Here is a 23,061-nt window from a genome sequence, read left to right on the forward strand (position 1 = left end):
GTGGGTGTAGTATTATTCCAGACTGGTTGCATGGCTGATGCTACCTTTGATTGTAGACTGATGTTAAATGTCATCGCTAAGCTGGCGCCAGGCCTGAATATGACTCAACATCGAAATGTGACACACTGGAGAACCCTTATTTATTTTGCCCACAGATTTCATTACATGCATTGTAAAGATCTGGATTTGTTTAAGTCTTATGTGGGAAGCTCAAGATAGAAGTGGACAATAAGTAGATAAAATATTATTGTTTAGCTTTAAAAACTAGGGTCTCACAGAACAAGTTTCGAGCCATTGCACCTGCAGCATACCCACAAATATTTTAACCCTGAAGTCAAGACATTATACAAGGTGTGAAAAGAAAAACAAACAATCTCCTTGGATGACCTTCAGTTTCATACAGTATATGAGTCCTAACGGCCTGCTATGGTGAAACCGCTGTTCCAGCTTCTGATTACAGTCGCTGCACCTGTGGAGAGATCCTGACCTCTGTTAAGAGAGGCTGACTGTGCTGTGAGTGAGATTGGTCTTTGGAAAGGTGGGCCTGGAAATAGCTGGCTGAGCTTTTTTAAGCTGTGGGTTCAAGCGTGGCAACACACCTTGGGCTTGTTCAGCTCTAGGGATACGGTAAAGGTTGTTCAAATGTCACTAGCGACCCCCCCCAACCCCGACCTCAAACACAGTGATGCAGCAGTCGAGAAAGGAGTTATTTGTGAATGTGTCCGAAGCCCCAGGGCTATGGTGTGTGTGACGGAGTGTGCATTTGGGAGTCTGTATGTGATGACTTTAAATGAGAGCACACAACACTGAACATGACTGTTGAGATCTATGATACTAGGCTAACCAGCCACAGGTCACATGTTGCTAAATGCTCAGTAAGTTAGTCTAACCCAGTGGTTCTCACATTGGGGAAAACCCTTCTAAAGTAACAATAGCTCTATAGTAACAATCCACCCAGTTAAACACTGAATACTTTTTAACTTGTCAGTCTCAGTTGATTGGGAATCAAATTAAGTACTGTGCCTCATAAACTATGAACAGAATTTCAGTTATTGCTGCTTATGTTTAGGGGCTACAAGATGTTGCTGGTTCAATGCACATAGACATAACAAATCATACATTTTTCTGCTTCTTTTGTATGTTGTAGATCATATGTCATTAGACTGTCAATGACTGTTGGGTACTGTGTTTTGTTTTTTGTACTTCCACAGCTCAGTCACAATTAAAATGAATTCACTAAGTACAATAAATACAGATGTGTCCGGGTAATGTACTGTACGTTTAGGAGTAGAAACTCCTGTTCACTTAAATAACGCCTCTCCAGAAGCCCAGGTGATAGACAGCACTGATTTACGACACTGATATCCCTTCCATAAAGGTGACAGTCCAATTACTTAGAATTCAATCAGCATTAACATTGTCACTGAGCCCAGACAACAGACATTAATAAGCTCCACATCGTCCTCGCCATTGCTGTCATTTGCCTCTCTTTCCCTCCCTCCTCCATCTGCCCTCAGTTCCATTCATTTGGTGCAGCTATTAATAGCCAGGCCACCCGCCTATCAATACCATCACTACTCCAGCAAGACAGAGGATGTGAGCATGGCCCAGCCTGTGGGATGAGAATAAATGAGCTGAAGCTTGGTCATATGTGATGAGAAAGACAACATGGCTGATATGAAAGAAAGAAAGAAAGTAAGAGGGAGTGTAAGCAATGACGCGAGTTAGAAAAAAAAAAAAGGCGCTGTGAGAGGGAAAAGAAAGATAACATGGGAAAAGGGACATAAAGAGCAAAAGAAAAATTGTCCCAATTTAACAGATATAGATGTTGAGAGAAACAGAAAGACAAGAGAGAGAAATTTACAGGTGAAAGACAACTAAAAATATTTGACACAGAAAAGAGAAATCTGCCAGTTCTCTTGACAAACATTCATTTTCTCCAATTCTCCCCTCAGTGACTACAACCTCATATTTATGGTCCACATTCTTCCATCTCTAAATTTTTCTAATTTCCATCTAACCCCCCTCTCTCTACTTATTGATCGAGGCAAGCAGTTTCATTTGTCTTTGTGCAGTATAGAGGAAGTCTATTGTAGTAACCATAAAAGCACCATCTCTTCCTGTTTGAGTCTTTACATCAACCCCTCCTACTGCTGCTGCCGCCTGATCCAGTGTAGCTTTGTTTCTCTACACAAAAATCTTGTAGTGAAAATCCAAGGATGCGTCACATAAGATTCACCTCTGCCTGAGTAAATCTCCAAATTTTTGTTTTACCGTACAGCACAGGTTCCCAAAACTTGCCCTGCTTGTTTTCTAATTATACTTGACCTACACACTGCTGATTACCTAGATTCGATGTGTTCAACCAATCAGAAGCTAGAAGATACCAATTCACTCTGTCTTTTCCTACTCCGCCCTCATCTGAGACAGTTCCAATTTAATATGCTTTTTGTGCACTGAAGCTTTTACCTTGACTACGACCACCTTCTTACTTTATTGTTGGGTTACTGAGGTTGAAGAGCGTGTTTGACCAATATTGTTTTCAGTTAGTTATTTATTAACAGAGAATAAACATTTGAAACACTTCACAGGAAGTAAAGTAATAAGATGCTTGCTGAGGCTGACCAAGAAGTTAAATCCAAACAAGAGTCAATGCTTACAGCTCCTAGTTAATTTCCAAAAAGCCAGTGTTAACATAAACTGGACCAGTTGGCCCAGAACAAATGAACAGAAACGATGTAAAAGTAACATCAGTCAACAGCAGATTCAAGTACACTTTTTCAGGAAGTGTTGGTGTACCAGGGTTTAGATCATGCTTTATGAGAAATTAATGCAGAAAACCATGAGATTCGAAAAGGTTCACATACTGTGGAAACACACTAAAGAAAATTAGGTCCAAATATTCACTTTGGATTCATGCAAACTCTCTGGGAGTTCAAAATGCCAACATGAGCTGTAGTGGTCTTGGGACATTAAAACATGCATTGAAATGTTACAGCTAAATGAGAGTGTTCTCAACATGACAAACAGTTCAGAGAAACAGCTGTAATAACAACAGCTATAAGGGAGACACTGGTACTCTAAGACATATGGTACGACAAGATTAGGTATTTCCCAAATGAAATCCATCATAGTGATATAATATCACAACCATTTACACACCATTTAGCATTTTTCACCAAAACACAAACAAGACTAATGTAAATCCAGGAATGTCCAAGTGGTCTGTATTCCAAATACTTAAAACATAAAAAATATGTAAATGCAATTTATTATAAGCAGTTGTGCCTGTGTGCATGTGCGTTTACCTTGGTGATGAGGATACGGTAATGCTCAAGCAAGTCGTGGTTGTCGTGGCAACCAGCCAGCAGCTGCCAGACTTCAGCTCTGAGTGGCTCAGGAATGCCACTGCGAACCAACGAGGGCAAACCCTTTGGACGAGTGGACAGGTTCCCATGCCTGACACACACACACACACACACACACACACACACACACCACACACACACACACACACACACACACACACACACACACACACACACACACACACACACACACAGAGAGAGACACACACATTATTTTATAATCTCACTCAATCCAATTCAGTCACTCCAAATATTCATTTAAAGTGCAGCAATATGATGTTTTTATTATGTCACTTGAGTGGAAAGGACATTAAGGCACTCACAGCACAAAGAATAATGAGTATAGACTTTATGCCTCTCGCAATGTAATCATATTAAACTTACCTGAGTAACTACAATACAAATAAGCTTTTTATTACAATTGTGGCTATCTAGTGAGAGCGTACTGAACACTTATTTGCTTATTACAGTACTACTGGTACACACGTATGTGGGAGCTGCTCATTATAACCACAAATTACTACTTAACAACTGCTCAAGGTGCACCATCTTGCTCAAATATAGTAAAATTACATTATGAGTACAAAGTTGTAGGGTATAAAGCACCGTACTGACATGTTGTTGGTGTTCTCCTATATGAGAAAATATCCTGCTTTTGAAAACACACTGTCAGCCCTTTTTAATGATGCTTGAAATCTTATAATAATGTACTTATTGAGAGAAAGAAATTTCATGTAAACTACTTCACTTCATTGTGCTGATGCAACAAGAAAACAGGCTATAAAATCAAATGAAAAGTCAGGCACATCCCTTCTTCAATTTATTACTAGTGTCTGTACCTAAAGCTGTATAATTACAATACTTGTTATTTTTGTAAATTCACAAGAACATTAGAAAAATGCAGTCATTCACTTTTCAGCATTAATGTGTCACATTAGACTGTTTCTGCACAAGACAGAATATATAGTTCACATTAATGTCAAACATTTTTATTTATGTATGACTCTCATATTTACACCAGTTTAAAGACATTTTTCTTTGCTTTATTCTATTAGACGTTGATGCCACTGTGATTCACCTATACAGTATATGCTGGGTGTTGTTTATGTTTATGTACAATATCCAGTAATTTGCTATACTTTTAGATAAATACCATGCACTTGTTTTTTCCAATACTGAATTGAAACTTTGAGATTTCAACTGTATTATCAATTTTTCACCCTTTAAATCATTCTAAATGTTTTGTCTGGCATATTAGTTACAAACTACAAATATTAAATCGAGTTCCAAGATTTGAACGTCAGCAGCATGAGTGTTTATTTTTTCTGACTATTAATATCTGCTCATTCTCCATGTGTGAGTCACATCTTAAACATCACGCTAGTTTGCATCTATTGTTATTTATCGCCATTTGTCCTTTCTTTTTACCACCAGTTTGTCAGTCATACAAAATCTCGTCTAACCTGTATCAGACTCTTTCTTACTGTGCCTAATGTTTTTGTTAGTCTGTGTATCCCCTTTTGAAGCCTTACCATCTATTGAGGATTCCACCCCAGGACTCCAGGATTTTCTCAGGACAGTCTTTGGAAACATCTCCTGTGCCACTGGAGATTTCACTGTCACTATCTGCAGGACAAACACAAATATATCAAGATATCCACATTAAAGGCATCTAGTTCATTCTTGCTATCTGTAACTTTTGTCCATGTACTAATACAGTCCTCAGACTGTAATGCTTTCTGTGTGTTTAAATAGAATTTATACAGCACATATATACTTCAAACTAAATAGAAATTAATTTAAAAAAAAACTCCAAACTATGCTGCACATTTTTAAATTTGTTAATATTGATGACACACACTCAAAATAGAAACAGGAGTGCCTGTGCAGTGCCTACACCTTCCATTACTGCTGTTCTCCTGTCTGGTGGTTCGTGAGGCAGACAAGAGGCAATCAGCACAGCGAACCACTTGTGTTTAGATGCAGAAGCACTAATTGACTGTCTGGCCTGCTCTGCTGCTGAAGAGATGAACTGATCCCCACATAGAGACCACCCACTGAAAGAAACACACACTGTATTTCTAACATGTATACCAATAGCATGTATAGTTAATGTTGCTGTGTGGGTGTGTACATTTAAATGTTTTACATGTTGAAAAAAATAAAAAACGAAGACAGAAATAAAACTAGATAGATGAGAGGGAGACACACAAACACACACACTAACCTCATTTAGTCCATAATACTTACTTATACAAAAATATTTTTTAAAATTCATTTTCTATATTAATTCTGGTATAGAAATACAAATTTAATAGCCATTTAAAGTAATATTGATTCACGCAGCAAATGTGTAAACATGAACAACAGACTGCTTTCAGAGATGCGCTCACACAGACTTTCACACACGCTGCTCCCCATTCATTTGAGTTAGGTGGGGTACACAGTGGGGGCCGTTACCACTGAGGCCTTGACATTAAATAATGAGTTAGTATTTTCTTCTAAAAATGCTGTTACTATGCTCAATGCACTGAGGTTCCTATACATCTTCACAGCTTCAGCAGGAGCTTTTCAGGTCTTTATAAATGCTTGATGAGCCTTTTCAAATGATTCAGAGCCAGCACAAAGCTGCTGCCTCTGTCCTCAGCTTGGCTTAGATCACGTGGTAGGGAAGCAAGAGTTCAATGCTGCTGCCAATTTACCAGGTGATGAAAGAAACTGTGAAGATGAGGGCCATTACTATTACCTTTTAATCTAGAGAGGGGCTATGCATTCACTGGAGGATTATTTTCAAATAGGATCTCTCTTATGTCAAGCCACAGCGGATTGGTTTTGTCTACAGTGAAGTGGGTCCAATTCCCCACAAAGTAAGAATATGTTCTACCTTTTTACATACTGTATTAGGCAAGGCATGCTGTGAAAGGTAAATCAACAAAAAGGGAATCTTCAGCTGCAGGAAAATCTTCCACATTCACAGCTTTCATCGATCAATCCGTTAACTACACCTGCTTATACTTGAAGGTTGTGGGGGGAGCTGAAGCGAGTCCCAGTTAAAACTGACTGAAAGGCAGGGCACCCCCCCTCTGCAGGTCTCCATTCTATCACATGGCTGACAGAGAGACGGACAACCATTCTGACTCACATTCACACCTACAAGCAATTTAGAATCTCCAGTTAAGCTATTCTTATTAATCACAGTCTTTGAGCTATGGAAGGAAACTGATTACCCAGAAGAAACTTACGTGGAAAAAAAATCAAATGCTGCCACTGCACCACCACCATGCAGTTTTCAAGAAGACAAAAAAAAAAAAAAAAACACCTTCATGAATTGAATGTGTGTTTGTGTGCTCACAGCAGTGGCATCAACACTGGCTAAGTATTCATTTCTGTACACAATGAGGCCGTCCTCCAGCTCCACGGCCCTGAGCACCTCCAATTTTCAGTTCTTGGGAAGGAGAGTGGTGTTATAGAAAAAAAGTCCTTTGAATGGCTCCCACAGTGCACATTGAAAGTCGTCAGCTCCAGCCTTGACGGCTGACTCGTGACTTTGGGTAAGTTGGCATCTAGACACAGAGAAGATTTTTGCCTCTCTCTCCATCACATTTAAGTGTTTAAAGTTTTTCTTTTTTTAAAGTGAATGTTAACACTTACAAAAAAAGAGAAAAGCAGCACAATAAAATTAATATGAGCCTCCAATGTTGGATGTTGTCACAATTTCAAAAAAAGATTCTACAATATATTTTGTATGCTCACATTCTCAGTTCAGTTTTCCACCGTATAGACTTCAAATGACACAAGGATGTGCAAAAGCCCATGTACATGCAACACCAGCTAAAGGGAGTAGAGATATGCGTACCTTTATCCAAAACAGCACTATCATAAACCATGCAGTCTGATTTGTGGCCAGACCTAATCTGTAACACCTGCACTACAAAGCCAGTGGTCAGGTGGAAATGCCAGTACTGTTTATATTAGCGAGCTGAAACTAGGTCATATTTGGAAACCACTGGAGTCTAACAGTCTCAGTGTTGGTGCTGTTAATGTTGCTGCTGTTTTGCTTCCAAAGTTCAATTTGAAATATGCATACTGTTATATAAAAGACAGAATACATATTTCACACATTCAAACAAACAAACACACCATGTAAACACACTGAGATAGTGTGTGTTGGTAAACTTCCATTTCAGACTGAATATCTTGATCTCATTCAGATGAGATGTTCATGCCCACTAGAAAAAATATGGATGTAAAGCATGCATTCCCCCAAATAAACTACTTTTACTGAAGCAATATTTTTTTTTTCTGCGTCTGAAGGTTCACAAAAGTGAAAATACTTTTTCTCTGACACTGAAAGGCGCTACACCATGTGAGGTCAAATTTTTCAATCAAACAAGATTTTGAAGACAAATTACATCGAGCTGTGGCACATGAGAGTGTGTGTGTGTGTGTGTGTGTGTGTGTGTGTGCATTTGGAGGGAGAAAGACATTCTGAAGGTCGGTTGGTTTTCTTAATTTTTGATCGATTAGGCACTATAACATAATAGTGATTATGTACTATGGCGCTGTTAGTCCATATTGCACATATTGTATTAGAGAGAGCAGGGGAGGAAAAATAGATAAAGCCATACCTTCGTCAGCTTCCTCTTCCTCAGTGGGAGAGGCCAGTCGTCCTCTTCCTTCATTATTTCTCTCTGCCTCCCTCTGAAGACTCACCACCTCATACACAGCATCGCTCTGACCCACCCTCTCTGGTGCCTGCTGCACACACACACACACATACATGTATATCAGACTTTATTGAAAATAATTTTTTTGGGAAAAATATATAACCAACAAAGGACATCTTAAAGAAAAACTAAATACTGTAATGATTTTAATATAGAGTATTAGCAAACCTAAAAGTTGAAATTGACAGTAAAATATTGTCCTATTGACTACAGAACTATTGAAGCATGCAGTGTCTGCAGCAGTGCAGTTTTGAACATTTGCATCAACTGGGACCTGAAAGAACTTTACATGTCAGGTCCTCAATCAGGCCTTCAACTTAGTTGTAGTGACACGAGTGGACAAGAAAAGCTGTTTGAAGCTAGGGGCAGCCACTAGCAGCTAACAAGCTCACACAGGTATATGGGAATCTCACATTATTTTATTTTGTCTGTGCAGATTACATTACAAAAAAGTAAATAAAACAGAAAAAGCCAGAAATAGTCGATTAGTCAAAAAAAGTAAATCTAGAAAATCTATAATCTAGACTCTAAAAATTGCTTAATGCAATTATAGAAATCCTTAAATACATCATAATAAACAAAAGAAATGCACAAGAGAACAAAGTCCCCAGTATGTTTGACCTTGGGTGTCATAAGCTACTGATATTTATTTCTGGTCTATTCAATTACTCTAGTGCTGTTGGCTCTTTCCTCTACCTGGTAGAACAGATCAATGAGCGGCATTGATCTGCCCACTCGGATGGCGTCTAGTGACTAACTCAAGTCAGTGATGAGAACACAAATTAGGAGATAATATCAAGCCTGGCCTATTTTTAGAGAAAATCTGAAGAGAGTTGGGTAACACTTTTGCTTTGGCCTCTGCCACTGAACTGTTAACCCTACGGGATGAATTATTAACTATGATAAAATGGTGGCAGAAATCTGGGCCAAAAAAGGGCAGCTGCACAAACCTAGCCTCACATCCTGAGGTTATATAAGTAAGAAAAAGAAAGACGAGGGAAGAGAGAGTGATCCATCATCTTATTGATGCATGATGAAATGCTAGCTCTCTTTGATAAATGTTTTTTGTGAGATTAACACATTTTATCACACAAAACAGGATGTTAAAAGTTTAGAGAAAGTATTTAACTATTTATCTTTTACAAAGCAACTTGTTGTCAAACACATACCAATTGATGGAAATTAATATTTTGTTTTTTAATTTTTTTTCATTTGCAAAAAAAAATTAGGGAGTTCCCTGTGAGGCTCAAATTTAGTAATAATTACTCATGTTTGAGGGATGAGCTCCTGAGTATATGTTATATCTACATACAGACAGTCTTTTAGAAGCTTATGAAACATTTTTCTTGCCGTACCCTAAATCTGGTCTTGACTAGAACTTGACAGGATTCTATCCTAAAATCAACTCGGACTTGACAGACAACATATATTAAGAATTTATCACAGACAATCAGTACCTGGTACCTAATAGATAATGTGGCAATTTAACACAATAGGACTACAGTACATATTGTACATGTGTGTGTCTCACCTCTGATTGTTATCTTCCACAAAAACCTCCACACAATATTATCTTTTAATTAGCTCTTAACCACAGCACCAGTCCAACACTCTTCCATTTACTGAGGCGATAACTAGAGAAGCAATCAGGCGGACGAGTCAGACCGCCGCTGTTAATTACCCACACGCCAATAATGAGACAGAGCCTCTTATTAGCTCCCTACAATCCAAAGCTTCCCCACACTCCACTGCTTTGCCAGCTCCCTACGGCCCACTAAAGAAGATCTGCTTTTTAACAGGGGAGAAGAAGCTTACAGTTTAACTGTATTTCTTTAAGCACTGCAGCAATTGCTCTGGCTATGGGTCCTTGTGCTGTTGCGATGTACAGTAATGTGTATTCTTCACTCTCTCATTCACTCTGTCAGCATTATTAATTATGCAAATCTCAAAGAGGAAACTTAAAGGGACAAAATTTTCAGGGTGTATGATGTCTCCTACTACAAACTAAAGGTAAGATATTGTTTATAACATAAAGGTAAAAGACACTGAGCAGTTTACTTGCTGTTAATATTTGACTTATCTGAAAACTAAGTAATATATATCCTTACAGGAGATATATATTCTTATTGCAGGGGGAGAGAGTAGTAACACCAGTTTGACAATAAGGGAAAGAAAAAGAATAAGTAGAGGAAACACTTTGAGACATACATCAACACAGACACTGGGTATAATGTATACAACTTTAGTAACTGACAATAGTAACGGAACTATTCTGAGAACCAAATAACCAACCAGAAACTCACCTCCTAATTGCTAAATGGTTCAAAAGCTTTCAACTATCCAGTGTCTCACAACTGACAAGGAGCAACCAGATATTAAAGAAACTCTCTAATTGGTAGGTATGTATGTGCAAAGTGGGATATGTGTGCAGAACTGTAAGGTGTTGAGATACCTGTCTGAGTTTGAGGTAAAAGGTCTCAGTGAAGGTCTTGCGGCTGAAGTACCAAAAGCGTTCATTCGATGGATAAACCCTGGCAAGTGATTCCAAAAGGAAGCGAACTGGTTCCACCACTTCAGTCACCACCAGATCCACTGCCACTGTCATGTAGACTTGCTTATCTGGAACAGATCAGGGAGAAAAGGCAAGGTTAATTTGGCAGTATGAGCCTCCAGTATGTAAAAGGGAATGCTGATTTCAATCAGTAAAGTCCATTTACCCATTTTCTATGCTGATAATAATCTTGAATTTACATCTGGTATCCTGGGATACAAATATTTATCCTGCTTGACAATCACCCGAAGCTTAACCAACTTAAAGTATCTCAACAAAGAGATACTGTATGAGACTGAAACAACACATTACCACTGCTTCTGTTGGGGACAGTCTAATTATAAAAGCAGAATAAACAAATGGAAAAACAGAATGAACAGCCAGAGAAGTTATTTCACAATGATGTTTTCACAATGTTTTGTCATTTTAATCAGCGTGTGGTACAGTAAGACCTAAAATAAGTACCAGGATCTTACTATAATTCTAATTATGGAAATGTCAAGCAGAAAATACTAGTTTAGGGAAATGTTTCTGAGAAGTAAATAATGAACTGCTCTAACTCTGCAGGAAAACATATGTTTTTTGGTTTAACCTGCATAAATAACTGTAGCATCATGTCACTTTAGGAATTATAATTAACTATAAAGGATATAAGAGAACATTCAGAACATGGAACCCCATGAATTCTTATAAGAAACTGTGCAGATTTAATTCACACTCTTTTTGTCTGTGTGTGTTAAAGTTAGTTGTGCTTTACATCCCCTGACTCCCATAATATCAACTGCTTTGACAGAATTGCCATCCTCCTTCAAGTCAAACTCTCAGAGTCATTGAGTCAGCAACTTGCCAAGTTGTGTAATTTGTTATCTGTGATGGATTTTTTGAGGCAAGCTCTTCACCTAGATGCACTCCGTGGGATACAGTGACAATACATAAATAATGCCCTTTTTATTAAGACAGTGAAATTGTTTCATCACAGATAAACAATGATAAATTAAGCAATTTAACAACAATATGTTTATCAGAGCACCCTGATTTAAGAACACACATGCAGTTGACGTAGATCTAAACTATGTAACTTTTGTGTATCTAATTCATTAAAATTTAATTTTATGTTTCTGTTCAATTTAGGTTCTAGATGTTAGCATTCAGAAAACAGTTAAAACCCTATAGATGAACCCCATGTTGAGGAACCTCATGGTGCAAAACGAGCCAATAAAAACAGCAAATTGTTCAATAAATTTATAGCAGGACTGCAGGAAACTTTGCTGTTTGATGCACTGTGTTCACACATCCATGTGTGAAAACATGCCAAGCTTTGACAAGCAATGGGTCAGAAGGCCGCGTAAGAAACTATATGCTATGCTAGAAAATAGACAAGGCAATTAACACATCCAAGCTTTATTGAAAGCACAGAATAATGCAAAGGCTTTGCTCAGTCCCACGCCACATTTGTGACAATACAGTATGAAAATAATTCATAGTTCACGTGTGTGGGAATAACCAGTAAATAAGCAATGATGGGTTCAAAATGCATGGAAGCTAAGATATTATCTTACAAAACAGTCTAATTGTTTACACGACAGGCAATCTGGCAAAACGTGGTATTGGCAGAAATGTACCACATATCATAAGATAAAATAAATGCCAATAAATAAATTGAGATATATCACTATCCAGATTTTTATTTTAACAAATTTTATGAAAACTGTTAAAGAATAACTTGTGTTGTTACATTGGACTGTAAGAGTCAGATGGCTGAGGATTAATTCCAACATTGTTATTTATGTTAATGTTGGTAAACAAAACCTTTGTATGTACATGATACACTTTCATAAAATCTAAAATCATAATACAATCACAAGTATAACCTTTTCTTTGTATTTTTGACAAATAAACTAAACTGATTTTAGTTTTTGTTACATTTTAGAAAATAATCCCAACTATTCTGAAATGGGGTTTGAACAAATGCTGACTTTCAGTATATAAAAGCTGTTCTGAATATAATACTGTAAAATGTGACCTCACACAGAAAGGGAAAAATAACTCACCCTTACCTTTAGGTGTGTCCTCATTCAGCGGCTGAAATGTCGAAATGTTGGGGTTCCATGTTCCAGTAATAACATAGGCCTTTCCATCAGAGCTCTTCCCCATTGACTCCTGCATAAGAATCAATCCATCACTTGTGTTCTTGTAATAATGTTGATGTACATTGTAAACCACATGACACAACTAAATACATGAATACATACAAAACAGTACAGTTTGTGAGAATTAATGAGTGTACACATACCTAAATATGCTAATTCAACCCTATCTGAGTAATTCAATTCCATAGATAACTCTCAAACTATCATTACATACGGTAAACTGTATCCAACCAACACAATCGCTAAACCTGGGTTCTGCTCACCATCTCTAGTAAGTGCATGTCACTGTTGCAGACCTTTTGTCCTGGACTCAGCAGCATCCCAAAACACCTAGAGGGAAGACACAGTAGGAACAATCACATATCAATAATCACTAATTCCACTGCAGAATTACAGTCGGCACACACCAGTAGAGAGAGCTCAATTAGAAAGGGAGAGGAACCTTGAATATGTAAAAACCTCAACTGATCAGACCACTGATCTGTGCAGTCTGTGCATTATAATCTTGTGAGCATTTCAGACATTAATCTGAAACTCAGAACACACAGAGAGTGAGGAATAAGCCTTGGTCCCTTTAAGTCATAAACTGATCATCTTGGCTAAAATTAAAAATCATCATGATAACCAGTGTAGCTCAATGCATCGAGCCTGGCATTTCTAAGCACCTTCAGGGTGATAAAAAAAAAAAATAAACACAGGAAAGGTCAGCACTGTCACAGAAAGATAAAAAAACAAGAATAAAAAAAGTTTTCAAAAAATCCAATAGAACGGACAAACTACAGTGTTGCTGCAGTTTCCTGGGTCTCAGTATCACATTCTTTAAGGAATAAAACTGTCTGTTCCTTCAGCAGTAAATCTATGAAACCCCTCCACACAATTTTGCTTCCATTTCATCATACCAATCGAACATTAATGACTTGGGTTAGTAAAGTGCCTTCAGCTTTAGGTTGGTGATGCCATCAAGTGGCCAAAAGAGGAATCTCCCAGTTTCCGAAATGTATTACATAAGAATACATTTACAGTTAACCCCTGCACGAACCCCGCAAACTGAAACTGATTTTCAGGGGTCAGAGTAAGATTAAATAGGATTAGTAAGCATAAGTAGAAACACTTTCAGGTAAGATCAATTCGTTCAGCTGCTCCATGGCACATATAGAACATCATGTACTGCATCCTGACAGAACATAATGCAAAACCACATAATATTTTAAAAAGCAATTAAACAGAACCAGGTACCATCATCTATGTATCATACTATCATCTGAGCTTCCAATGTGACAAAAACAAAGAAGAGGGCAGATGTTTTTTCTCCCTCTCATACCAATAGGAGGTGAGGATAAAAAGTGGGACTGATAAAGTTGACCTAGTTTTCAGTGATCCTATGCTGCATGTTGCCAGAGCATGTAAACACAGATATAAAATAGGTTTGAAGGAAGTTATTTTTCTTAGACAAACATCCTGACAATTATAATAGTCATTTAGTATTTTAACCACTGAGTTTGTGCACTGTCATTGTAGCAACAACCCCATGCATGCTTTTTACATTGATCGCACCTCTCAATGACCAGCTCCTTGTTGCACATTTGCTGAACTGAAACCACAACCTTCTTCTGCACGCCCTGCCGCAGCTTGAAGTAGAACTTATCTCTGTCCTTCGGAACTGGACTGTGGAGGGGAAAGACATATTGTTATAAGGAAATTATAATTCCACGTTGATTTGTTAATTGCTGTACTGTGATGGTTTTTAACTTCACAGTACAACAAATGCTATGTCACTGATGCATTTTTTATAGATCTTCACTGAAAAAATTCAAATAAAATACAAAATAACCGTAGCATGACTAACCCAGTAATTGATAAAGTATGTTATGAGTATATTTTACTGTATAACCTAAACATCTGACGTGCTTTCAGCTTTTTAGGCATTTTAATATAGATTAGATAACAGCTAAGAAAATTAAAAACTCCCAAAAATACTCTCTACATGTGAACAATAACAGGCATAAAATGGTTTTGCAACAAATAATGTGTGTAATTCACAAGGTACAAATTTATTATAAAAACTTATCATTTAATAAGTGCATAAAGATGCAGGTTCTCTTGTAACTTCTGCATGTGTATGTTTGGACCATGTACCTGTAGTTGCCCTTGCCATCATCCTCTTTGATCTCAAGTGAGACAGTGAAGGTGTAGAGATCGCTGTCAGGGGGACTGCACAGTGCTGTGTCCCGGATGTCTGCCGGCCTCGAAGAACGCCGAAAGGCTGTGGAGAAACTGTACAAGATGCGACTAACCTGGATGGAAGGGAATGGAAAAAAAAAAAAAAAGATGATGAATAAAAGATGAATTTAAGAATGAGCATAAGCTAAATTAAATGTAAATACAATTAATATAAGCAAAATAATTAAGTGGCCATGACAAATAAAGGCAGTAATAATAAGAGCAGAATCGGCTTATAAAAGGGAACAGTGCCCTCAGCTGGTTTATTAGTGTCAGTACTCACAAGACAGTAGTTAGTCAAGTGCTCCATTCACTGTGTGATAAAAACCACATCAAACTGCAACAATTATACAAAGGTAACTTACAGCTTCTTTAATGTGACAGGAGAACACGTGAATCTGGAAGTCCTCAGAACTTCTGTAACTCTCAGTGAAGGAGAAACAGTCACTTTCCACTGAGCCCTCACATCCACGAGCGCAGAACAACACCTTGTAGATGGGAAACGAGGCAATCTCTGTACCTGAAGCCTGGTCCACAATCCTGGGAAAAGTTATTTTAAATTACAAGAGAAAAGTATTGTTTGGTCCCGTCATACTACGGGTTAAAAGGTAGATCAAAGGCATTATTTTAATTATTTAAATGTGTAGTTAAATGTGATTTAAGTATATTTTAAGCTTCAAAATTTCCAATATGGTGTACATTGTCAACAAATACTAATAAATTTCTTCAGCTCAAGATAATAACTGTCAATGTGAATAAACAGCATTCAATTATATTTTTTACTGAGTTTCTATCAAAAGTTACAGCAAACATGTACGTAGACATGTCCACATATAAAACAAAACAAAAACAAAACAAAAAACAAACAAAAAAAAACTTATTTCCTCTTTTGTTTATGTATCTTATGTTCCCTTTTCACTTTATGACTCAGTACATTTCAAATATGTTTCTCAACTGCCTGCAATCTACGGTTGAGTTTCTTTATTCTTATTTATTAATCTGCAGTTGTATTAATCATTTAAACTAGCATTTTCAATCAACTCACCTACTTTCTATTTGTTGGACTATTAATTTGGTCCAGAACTCAACTCTCCCTTTCTCTCCCTCATACACACAATCTGTATTATTTGTGTGGCTCACCTGACAGATCCATCTGGACCACATGGGACATGCAGGGTGATAGGAATAGGGATGGCACTTTCAGCTCGCAGGGTGGCCATAGCTTTCTGTGCCTCTGCTTCACTGCGAGGGGCTTTGACCCAGGTGCAACCCAGGTATGAAAGTTTGTTGAACTGCACACTGTCCTCCTCCAGGGCCATGGGGCTGGATGGTGCGGGACATGAGTCTGTGGACAAATTAAGTTTTGATATTGTTAGAGCTGAAGTGTGTTCCTGGGAGCTCCTGTCTGATTTCTGTGCTAAATGTTCGCCTGTCACGTAGGTGTATTAAAAGAAAGAGAAACAGATGACAAAACCACAAAAATACAGCCAACAAGAAATAGAAAAGACAAGAGACAACTAGAAATGGACGGTGGGAGTCTTATCTGGAATGACCTTTGACATGGGTTTTCACACACACAAACAGGAAGTAGAACAATGACAGCAGCTGCTGGACTTCCACTGCCATGCTAACCATTTCCTCTTTGCTTACTCTGCAGTTGTGCAGCACCACAGCAACACTAGAACCATGGTGGACATGAAAAATAATATATATAAAGTAATCCTTTTGCATAATTTTCTGTTTTTAACAGAAAACTTTTTTTGTGGAGTTCACTGAACTGCCTCAAGGCATAACTATATGAAGTTACTATCCTCAAACATCCAAAGTCATTCGTCAGCAGACTGACCATCCAGACCTGTTGTTACACCACAAAGTAAGCTTATAAAAATCTAGATGAATCCAAACATTTGAACCTACCTTGATTTTTTGCAGTGTGCTGTGCTACAAATGCCATTATTGGCAACAGTGTGAACTAGCATGCAAGCTAGCATGCACTTCCTTCCTCTGTGACACATGGTATCACTACCTGTTTCATTTCACCTGAAAGTGAAGAGCTTTATCAAAAGGGCTTAATACACGCCCACATCATCCAAAAATATACACAGGGTACGTTTCAGTAGATTTCCCCTCCTCTTCTCTCATGCTGCAGTGTTTGAAGAGCTGAGACTTCTGGTTTCTCAAATGAAAGTGGATTTAAGTCACAGAAAGGGAAATTTGTTTTTAGTGTACAGCAGTCGGGGGGTTAGATATGTCATACTCAATTCAAAACCTCAACTATAACAGGGATAGAAAAGAAAATTAAATGTAAGCATTGCCCTAATGTATCACTAAAGTTTGCCAAAACAGAATCTAAAAAAGATTGAATATAATTAATGATTGAATATAATTAATGTGATTGATAATTATTCAGTCTTCATTCTAAGCCAGACAGTTGCACCCCTGCCTTTTACTTTACATCAACCATTCTAAAGTACTGTTTTTAAACTGATGTTTGTTTAGCTGTCTGGTCCAACCTGTCCTTGCTGATACGCAGAGTAGTTAGGCCAATGTCAAAGAGTTGATATTCATGGCACAGCTACAGCCACAGGTTCTTTCCATAAACTACAGTGAAATAAGAGAAATATGTGCAGCTATGACATTTGCATATCTTTCTCTGAAACCCATATTCCAAATGTACATAACAAGTGTGCAAATAAACCATAAGAAAATGTACCACCATCGAGATAATGAGTGTTTTTCATTCCAGTCGTGCCTTAACTGATCCATCACAATAGTACATATATCAAGCTCACTCAAATTTACAAAAGGATGACGTCATAGTGGCAGTCTAACAAGTTAAATGACAACAGGATCAGAGACATTTTCAGATGCAATGTTTATGATACATTGATACATGATACTGAAACAGTAATGCTCAAAATGAAATTAGCTTTTTGGCAGTAACAAATTGTTTGCCACCTGAAAACAGTATGTACGTTTGCGCTTAAATACAATGACTGAATACGGATTCTTATATTTCAAAGTTCGTACCTGGAGATGGGGGTTCTACGACTTGACTCACTGGGTCCTTGTGTTTCTCCATTTTTTCCACACTGCTCTTCTCCACCTTCACCTCATCGTCATCATCCAACACCTCCTCCATTGCTTTCTCCAGCTGTTCACTACCATTCCAAGACATCTAAGAGAGAGGAAAAGGGGAAACACAGAGGACAGGGGGGCAAAGACAAACACGGGGAGGTAAAACATGGTGAGGAAAAGGATACATTAAGTTAGATGAAGACAGAGTGGAGCTTCCTGTCCTGAGTCAATGCTGCCAAGGGGGGAGCGGTGTTTAAAGGTTTGTGACTACAAATTTTTATTGGATGCTTGTATGCTTTTAGGGAATGAATGAATGAATCACATCGCACCACAAAATTATAAAAGTGTGTACATGTGTGGTTCTGACCTTGAGTCTTGGTTTGCCCTCTGAGCCCTGTGGTGACCCAGCAGCACTGGGCTGTACCAGAACAAACTCCTCACTGGCGACGGTGGCTACAGACTCAGTAGAGCTGCTGACTTTTCCCAGCGAGGAGCGGTCATCCATGGCTGGCTGGTTTACTCAGGACCAGCTGGGGAGACCAGGATAAAGCTCTCCCCTTCCCTCTCCTTTTCACCCAGCTGTGCAGAAAGGCAGCCTGCATGCAACAAAAGGAGCAGCGTTAAACTGAGGTGTTTCTTCCTCCCAATAGTCCAGTGAACCGTTTAAGGATTTTCAAAAGTCATAGACATAAGTCAACAGTATGTGCAGGTATTTTGTTATTCTTTAGTACATAGACACACCAAAGATACTGGCCAAGCAACGTTTTTAGGCTGCAAGTCTGGGCCAAGAAAAACCAAAGCACCCTGTCATCTTTGAGTTGATGATACCTGCCCATAAGTAAAGACAATTTTGTAAACCTAACCTCGAATCTGCTGCACAATTCCTACAGTTATTTTGCGTGTTTAGGGTGTGATTAGGTTTCCACCTGATGAAGTATGCCGCAGTCTCTGACAGGCCGAGCTAGCAGCCAAATGGGCTCAATGAGGGTCCATCATTTGGGTGGTTCTGTTTTCAAAAAGCTTGATAGAGATTTTTATGAACTTTAAATGAGCAAATGATGTGATGTGTAGTGTTGTAACAACAGGAGTGTAAAAATGTTGGCATAGTACTACAGCAACTGCAGTTTCACTAAGTTTCATTTCATGTTTGTTTACTAGCAACAAAAAACAAGAACTGACATAGTCGTTAATGGCACAACCCATTGTCTCTGCATGTTACATACAACTGGCTCATTACATTTGCTGGGAGCTGGACTACACTGCAAATAAACGTTTTCAGGCAAAGCTTGTTGACTGTAAGCAAGCTCAGATAAAGAAAACAATCATTGCTTTTTTAACATATAATAAGTGCTATAACGTGTAGTATTAAGAAAGAAATGCCTCAATTAGCAAGAAATCAGCAGCAATTAAGTGAAACTTGAGGTATTTACCACTTTCAGCTTTCACATACTGAAACACAACACAAATGTTCTCAACAAACGAATCTGCAATTACCGTACTTTGGTATTTGATTGATTTATTTATTTTGTGTAGCATAATGTCCAAAATTACAAACTATAAGGAATTCCAGCTTTACTCCTTCCTTGTGGAAGTGGCAGCTTCTATAATTATTATGCATTTCAAAATTATTGTTTATTGGCCAACAAGGTAGTGAAAGTCACATTGTGTGTAAATGTTGTACTGCCTAGGCAGCTTGAGTTTTGCATCATATATGATGATGCCATGGAGGCGTGTGTGCTCGCTCACAGACACAAATAGCCAACACACAAAGTCAGGAACATAGCGAATGAAAGGAACATTCATTCATACAGGGCAATGTGATAAAATGCACAGAAAAGGCATTCAGACCGGCTTAACACAAGTAAATTATATTCATCTACACATTTGCGTGTGCACACAAACATACATACGGAAGGCAACAGGGTCATGTGCTCTAATCAAATGTATTAAATTACACAGAGCACAGCATGAAGCAGAACGTGTACACTTATACTAATTCTAATTCTTAAGCTGCTATGAGAATGAATCCAAACAAAAAGGACACACATTGCCAGGGTACCCTCAGCAATTATGTAATTTAGAGTTGAGATATTTTCTATCCAAATACAGTAAATTCACATAGAGTACAACAACTTTTGCTGCTCTTGGGTGGCTGGAAAATTTCTTCCTCTTTGGCTGTAACTCAAACTGAAAACATGGCAGCGAATTTGCACCCCGTCATTACCAGTCCTCTCCTCCAGTGCACTCCCAGTTGGCAGCGTTGCTATCCAACCACTGCCTTTATAGAACTGTGAATGGCCACTGGTGTAGACAGTCTGCACAACACCAAGCAGCACTGGTTGCTGTGCAGTCTGTTGAGGTGTACATCAGGATGGGTGTTTGTTTCTATGGGACTTGCCCTACTGTTCTATTAAAGAGACAATAGAATTAACAGGCACACGTGAATACTGTAATCTCTGTCATGACCCTAAGAGGAATAAACTCAGAGGAATACACTTTATGGATGGACAAGGTTATGACTATGTTGTAAGTGATGGACCCCAATGACCTTGACGTGAAGACTACAGCTGCGGCCGGCAAATCTGAAACTGCTGACAGCAGCTTTTCTGCCTCCCATACAACAAAGTGATTATTGGTCATAAGTACTGAACAGACCTGTCATTGCAACATGGCAAACCTGTTGAATGGGTACACAACCATAATAAAGCCACTGGGTTAGGTTGGGTCTGATTACAATGACTCCTTAAGACTGTAAAATCATCATTTATATGCAGTTGTCAAGCTTGGCCATTTTCTGATTCTGTACCTGCTGGTAAGACTAATTACTGACAATGGTTTCTTTGGCATCTAGATGTGTAATTCAATACTGGTGTGACATTAGCACTGTCAGGGTTTGGAGTTCATTTCTTTGTACTCAGTGATGTTCCTGGAACCCCCTTTTGTGCAAAATAACCCATCACACATCATGTTACAGGAAACCCCAGCCAATCTAGACAATCTGAACAAGACAGAGTCAAGTGACTCGACACAGTCTCAGAGAAGAAGTTCAGGCTTCTTTGTAACTGGGACTGAAACCTAACAACTCTGTTGTGAACACACACACAGACTGTCCTGCTTCCAGTCACACCTAGCACCTGACACTGAATCACTTGCTGTTATGTATAAAACTGCAGCCAAAAGTTATTTTCATAGTCAAATATATGTTATCAGCTGTTTTGTCTGTTTATGGTATGACCACCAGCATGAATAAAGTACACCGTTTCAACGTGCAATAGTCCTGTATTAACACACCACACAACAAAGCAGCGACAGAGTCAGCATCTTGGCTAATTATTCCAGATAATTATTCCAGCTATACTTGTTTGTTTGCTGGCTCACTGTATAATATTTGTTAAAGGAGATGGGTGGCATGTTAAAGACAACACCTTTCTATCAAGACTCACAACAAAAAGGTGCTGTGGTTCAGTGCCAACACTACAGAATCACCTAGACTTATGTATTACTGCTTGTTCATGCAGCCACTGTCCAATAATCATGCATAGAGGGACCATTTCTCCAGGTCCATTCACAATGACAAAAAAGGGCCCAATGTCACATCTCCAAACATCTAATTTTTAACAGTAATAATACACTGTTATGGCATTTTTATAAATTATTTAGATCATTTTCATTGCATCATTACATCTCTGCATCAAGAGATAAGGAAGAACAGCATGGAACCAAATGCACCCCTGTTGTTTTCATGCAGTGCTGTACATCAGGGACCCCACTGTGCTGCAATTATCACATAAGATATAATATCACGCTCTGTTTTTAAAATATTAAGCATTGCAATATGCAATATCTGTCTTGTTCTAAAAGCACCATGTATATTGTGACATATTATCCAAAGTCAAGGAAAACAACACAAGAATATGTTTGTTGATATCATTATTTCACTTATGCTTTGTGGATTGTAAGTCACTAATCTCCTGTTTAGTTGAACAGAGACCTACTCTAGAATGGAGACATGATGTCTTCCACAGACAAACCCTGGAGCTTATCTAAAGACAGGGGAATAAATGCTGTGATGCAATGAGTAAGATCACAACAATGTTTCGGTGAGAACACATTTCCTAATACATAGCTGTAAGGCCTGCAGTCAAATAAAACTCACCTGGGTGAAAAATTGCTCTTTCTAAACTACACATTAATACAATTTAAATGGATCAATTACACCTGATGTGTCACCTAATGGTCTTTAGCATTCAAATGTTGATGATCCCCAGCTGATGAGCCAGTTGTCAGTGGTTGTAAAACGTGGATTTCTCAAACCACAGTTGAATAAACATTGTGTAATTTCATCAATTGCATTAACATGTTATTTTTGCTCTCATTGGTGTCTAAAGGCCTTGACAGAGCACATCACAGTCTCTCAATGCAAAACATAAGTAGCAGGCTAGTTCTGCATGGCAGCTTCCTTTGAAATTTGGTAAGTTAAATAAAATTGGCAGCAGTCCTGTCAGAAAGCACACATAAAACAAACATAAGATTTGTTAAGCGGACAGCCTCCCCTCACCACAGCTAATGCAAACAACGCACACATACACAGAGACGAGCAAGGCAGAAATCAGCTAGCGACAAGCGAAGTTAACATGTACAGTTACTACAGCGTTCATAATGGGAATGGCTGATGACAAGCAGCCCTGTGGACGAGTAGCTAGCTGTCATGACAGGTGAATGCAGGCTAAACAGGAAGTACCTGGTTGTGTGCGGCTAAACCTGCGAGCTAACGCTAAGTTCGGCTAACGCTAACCAGCTCGAAGTCCAAAACAGTTGGTGCACTCTTGGAGGAGCAGCCTCACTTAGCAACACCCCGCCCGGCTCCGGAGGAAAATGACAGGAGGAAAGAAAGAAAACCAATTTCCCTTTCTCGCTGCACGTAAACGCGACACTAAAACGAGCATAGGTTTTGATAACAGCGCTGT

General features: G+C 38.5%; 1 protein-coding gene across 3 annotated transcripts in view; it reads right to left on the reverse strand.

The window, feature by feature from the left end:
- rabgap1l (RAB GTPase activating protein 1-like) overlaps nucleotides 1–23,061 on the reverse strand; it is an 85,253-nt gene that overhangs the window by 62,085 nt on the left and 107 nt on the right. The window contains exons 1-13 of one of the 3 annotated variants that reach the window (XM_026345171.1): nucleotides 22,836–23,040; nucleotides 18,462–18,690; nucleotides 18,047–18,194; nucleotides 16,157–16,361; nucleotides 15,382–15,556; nucleotides 14,933–15,090; nucleotides 14,351–14,461; nucleotides 13,060–13,126; nucleotides 12,698–12,806; nucleotides 10,548–10,714; nucleotides 7,997–8,126; nucleotides 4,901–4,994; nucleotides 3,309–3,459 (exon numbers count right to left, since the gene is read on the reverse strand). In XM_026345171.1, the coding sequence (XP_026200956.1) occupies nucleotides 3,309–3,459; nucleotides 4,901–4,994; nucleotides 7,997–8,126; nucleotides 10,548–10,714; nucleotides 12,698–12,806; nucleotides 13,060–13,126; nucleotides 14,351–14,461; nucleotides 14,933–15,090; nucleotides 15,382–15,556; nucleotides 16,157–16,361; nucleotides 18,047–18,194; nucleotides 18,462–18,599 (1,653 nt within the window). In that variant the 5' untranslated portion in view covers nucleotides 18,600–18,690; nucleotides 22,836–23,040. Of the gene's footprint in view, nucleotides 1–3,308; nucleotides 3,460–4,900; nucleotides 4,995–7,996; nucleotides 8,127–10,547; nucleotides 10,715–12,697; nucleotides 12,807–13,059; nucleotides 13,127–14,350; nucleotides 14,462–14,932; nucleotides 15,091–15,381; nucleotides 15,557–16,156; nucleotides 16,362–18,046; nucleotides 18,195–18,461; nucleotides 18,691–22,835; nucleotides 23,041–23,061 lie in introns of those variants that run through there. The other 2 variants (XM_026345172.1, XM_026345170.1) reach the window with 2 other exon arrangements.

Source organism: Anabas testudineus, chromosome 4 (genome assembly GCF_900324465.2).
Source record: "Anabas testudineus chromosome 4, fAnaTes1.2, whole genome shotgun sequence".
Taxonomy (NCBI): Eukaryota; Metazoa; Chordata; class Actinopteri; order Anabantiformes; family Anabantidae; genus Anabas; species Anabas testudineus.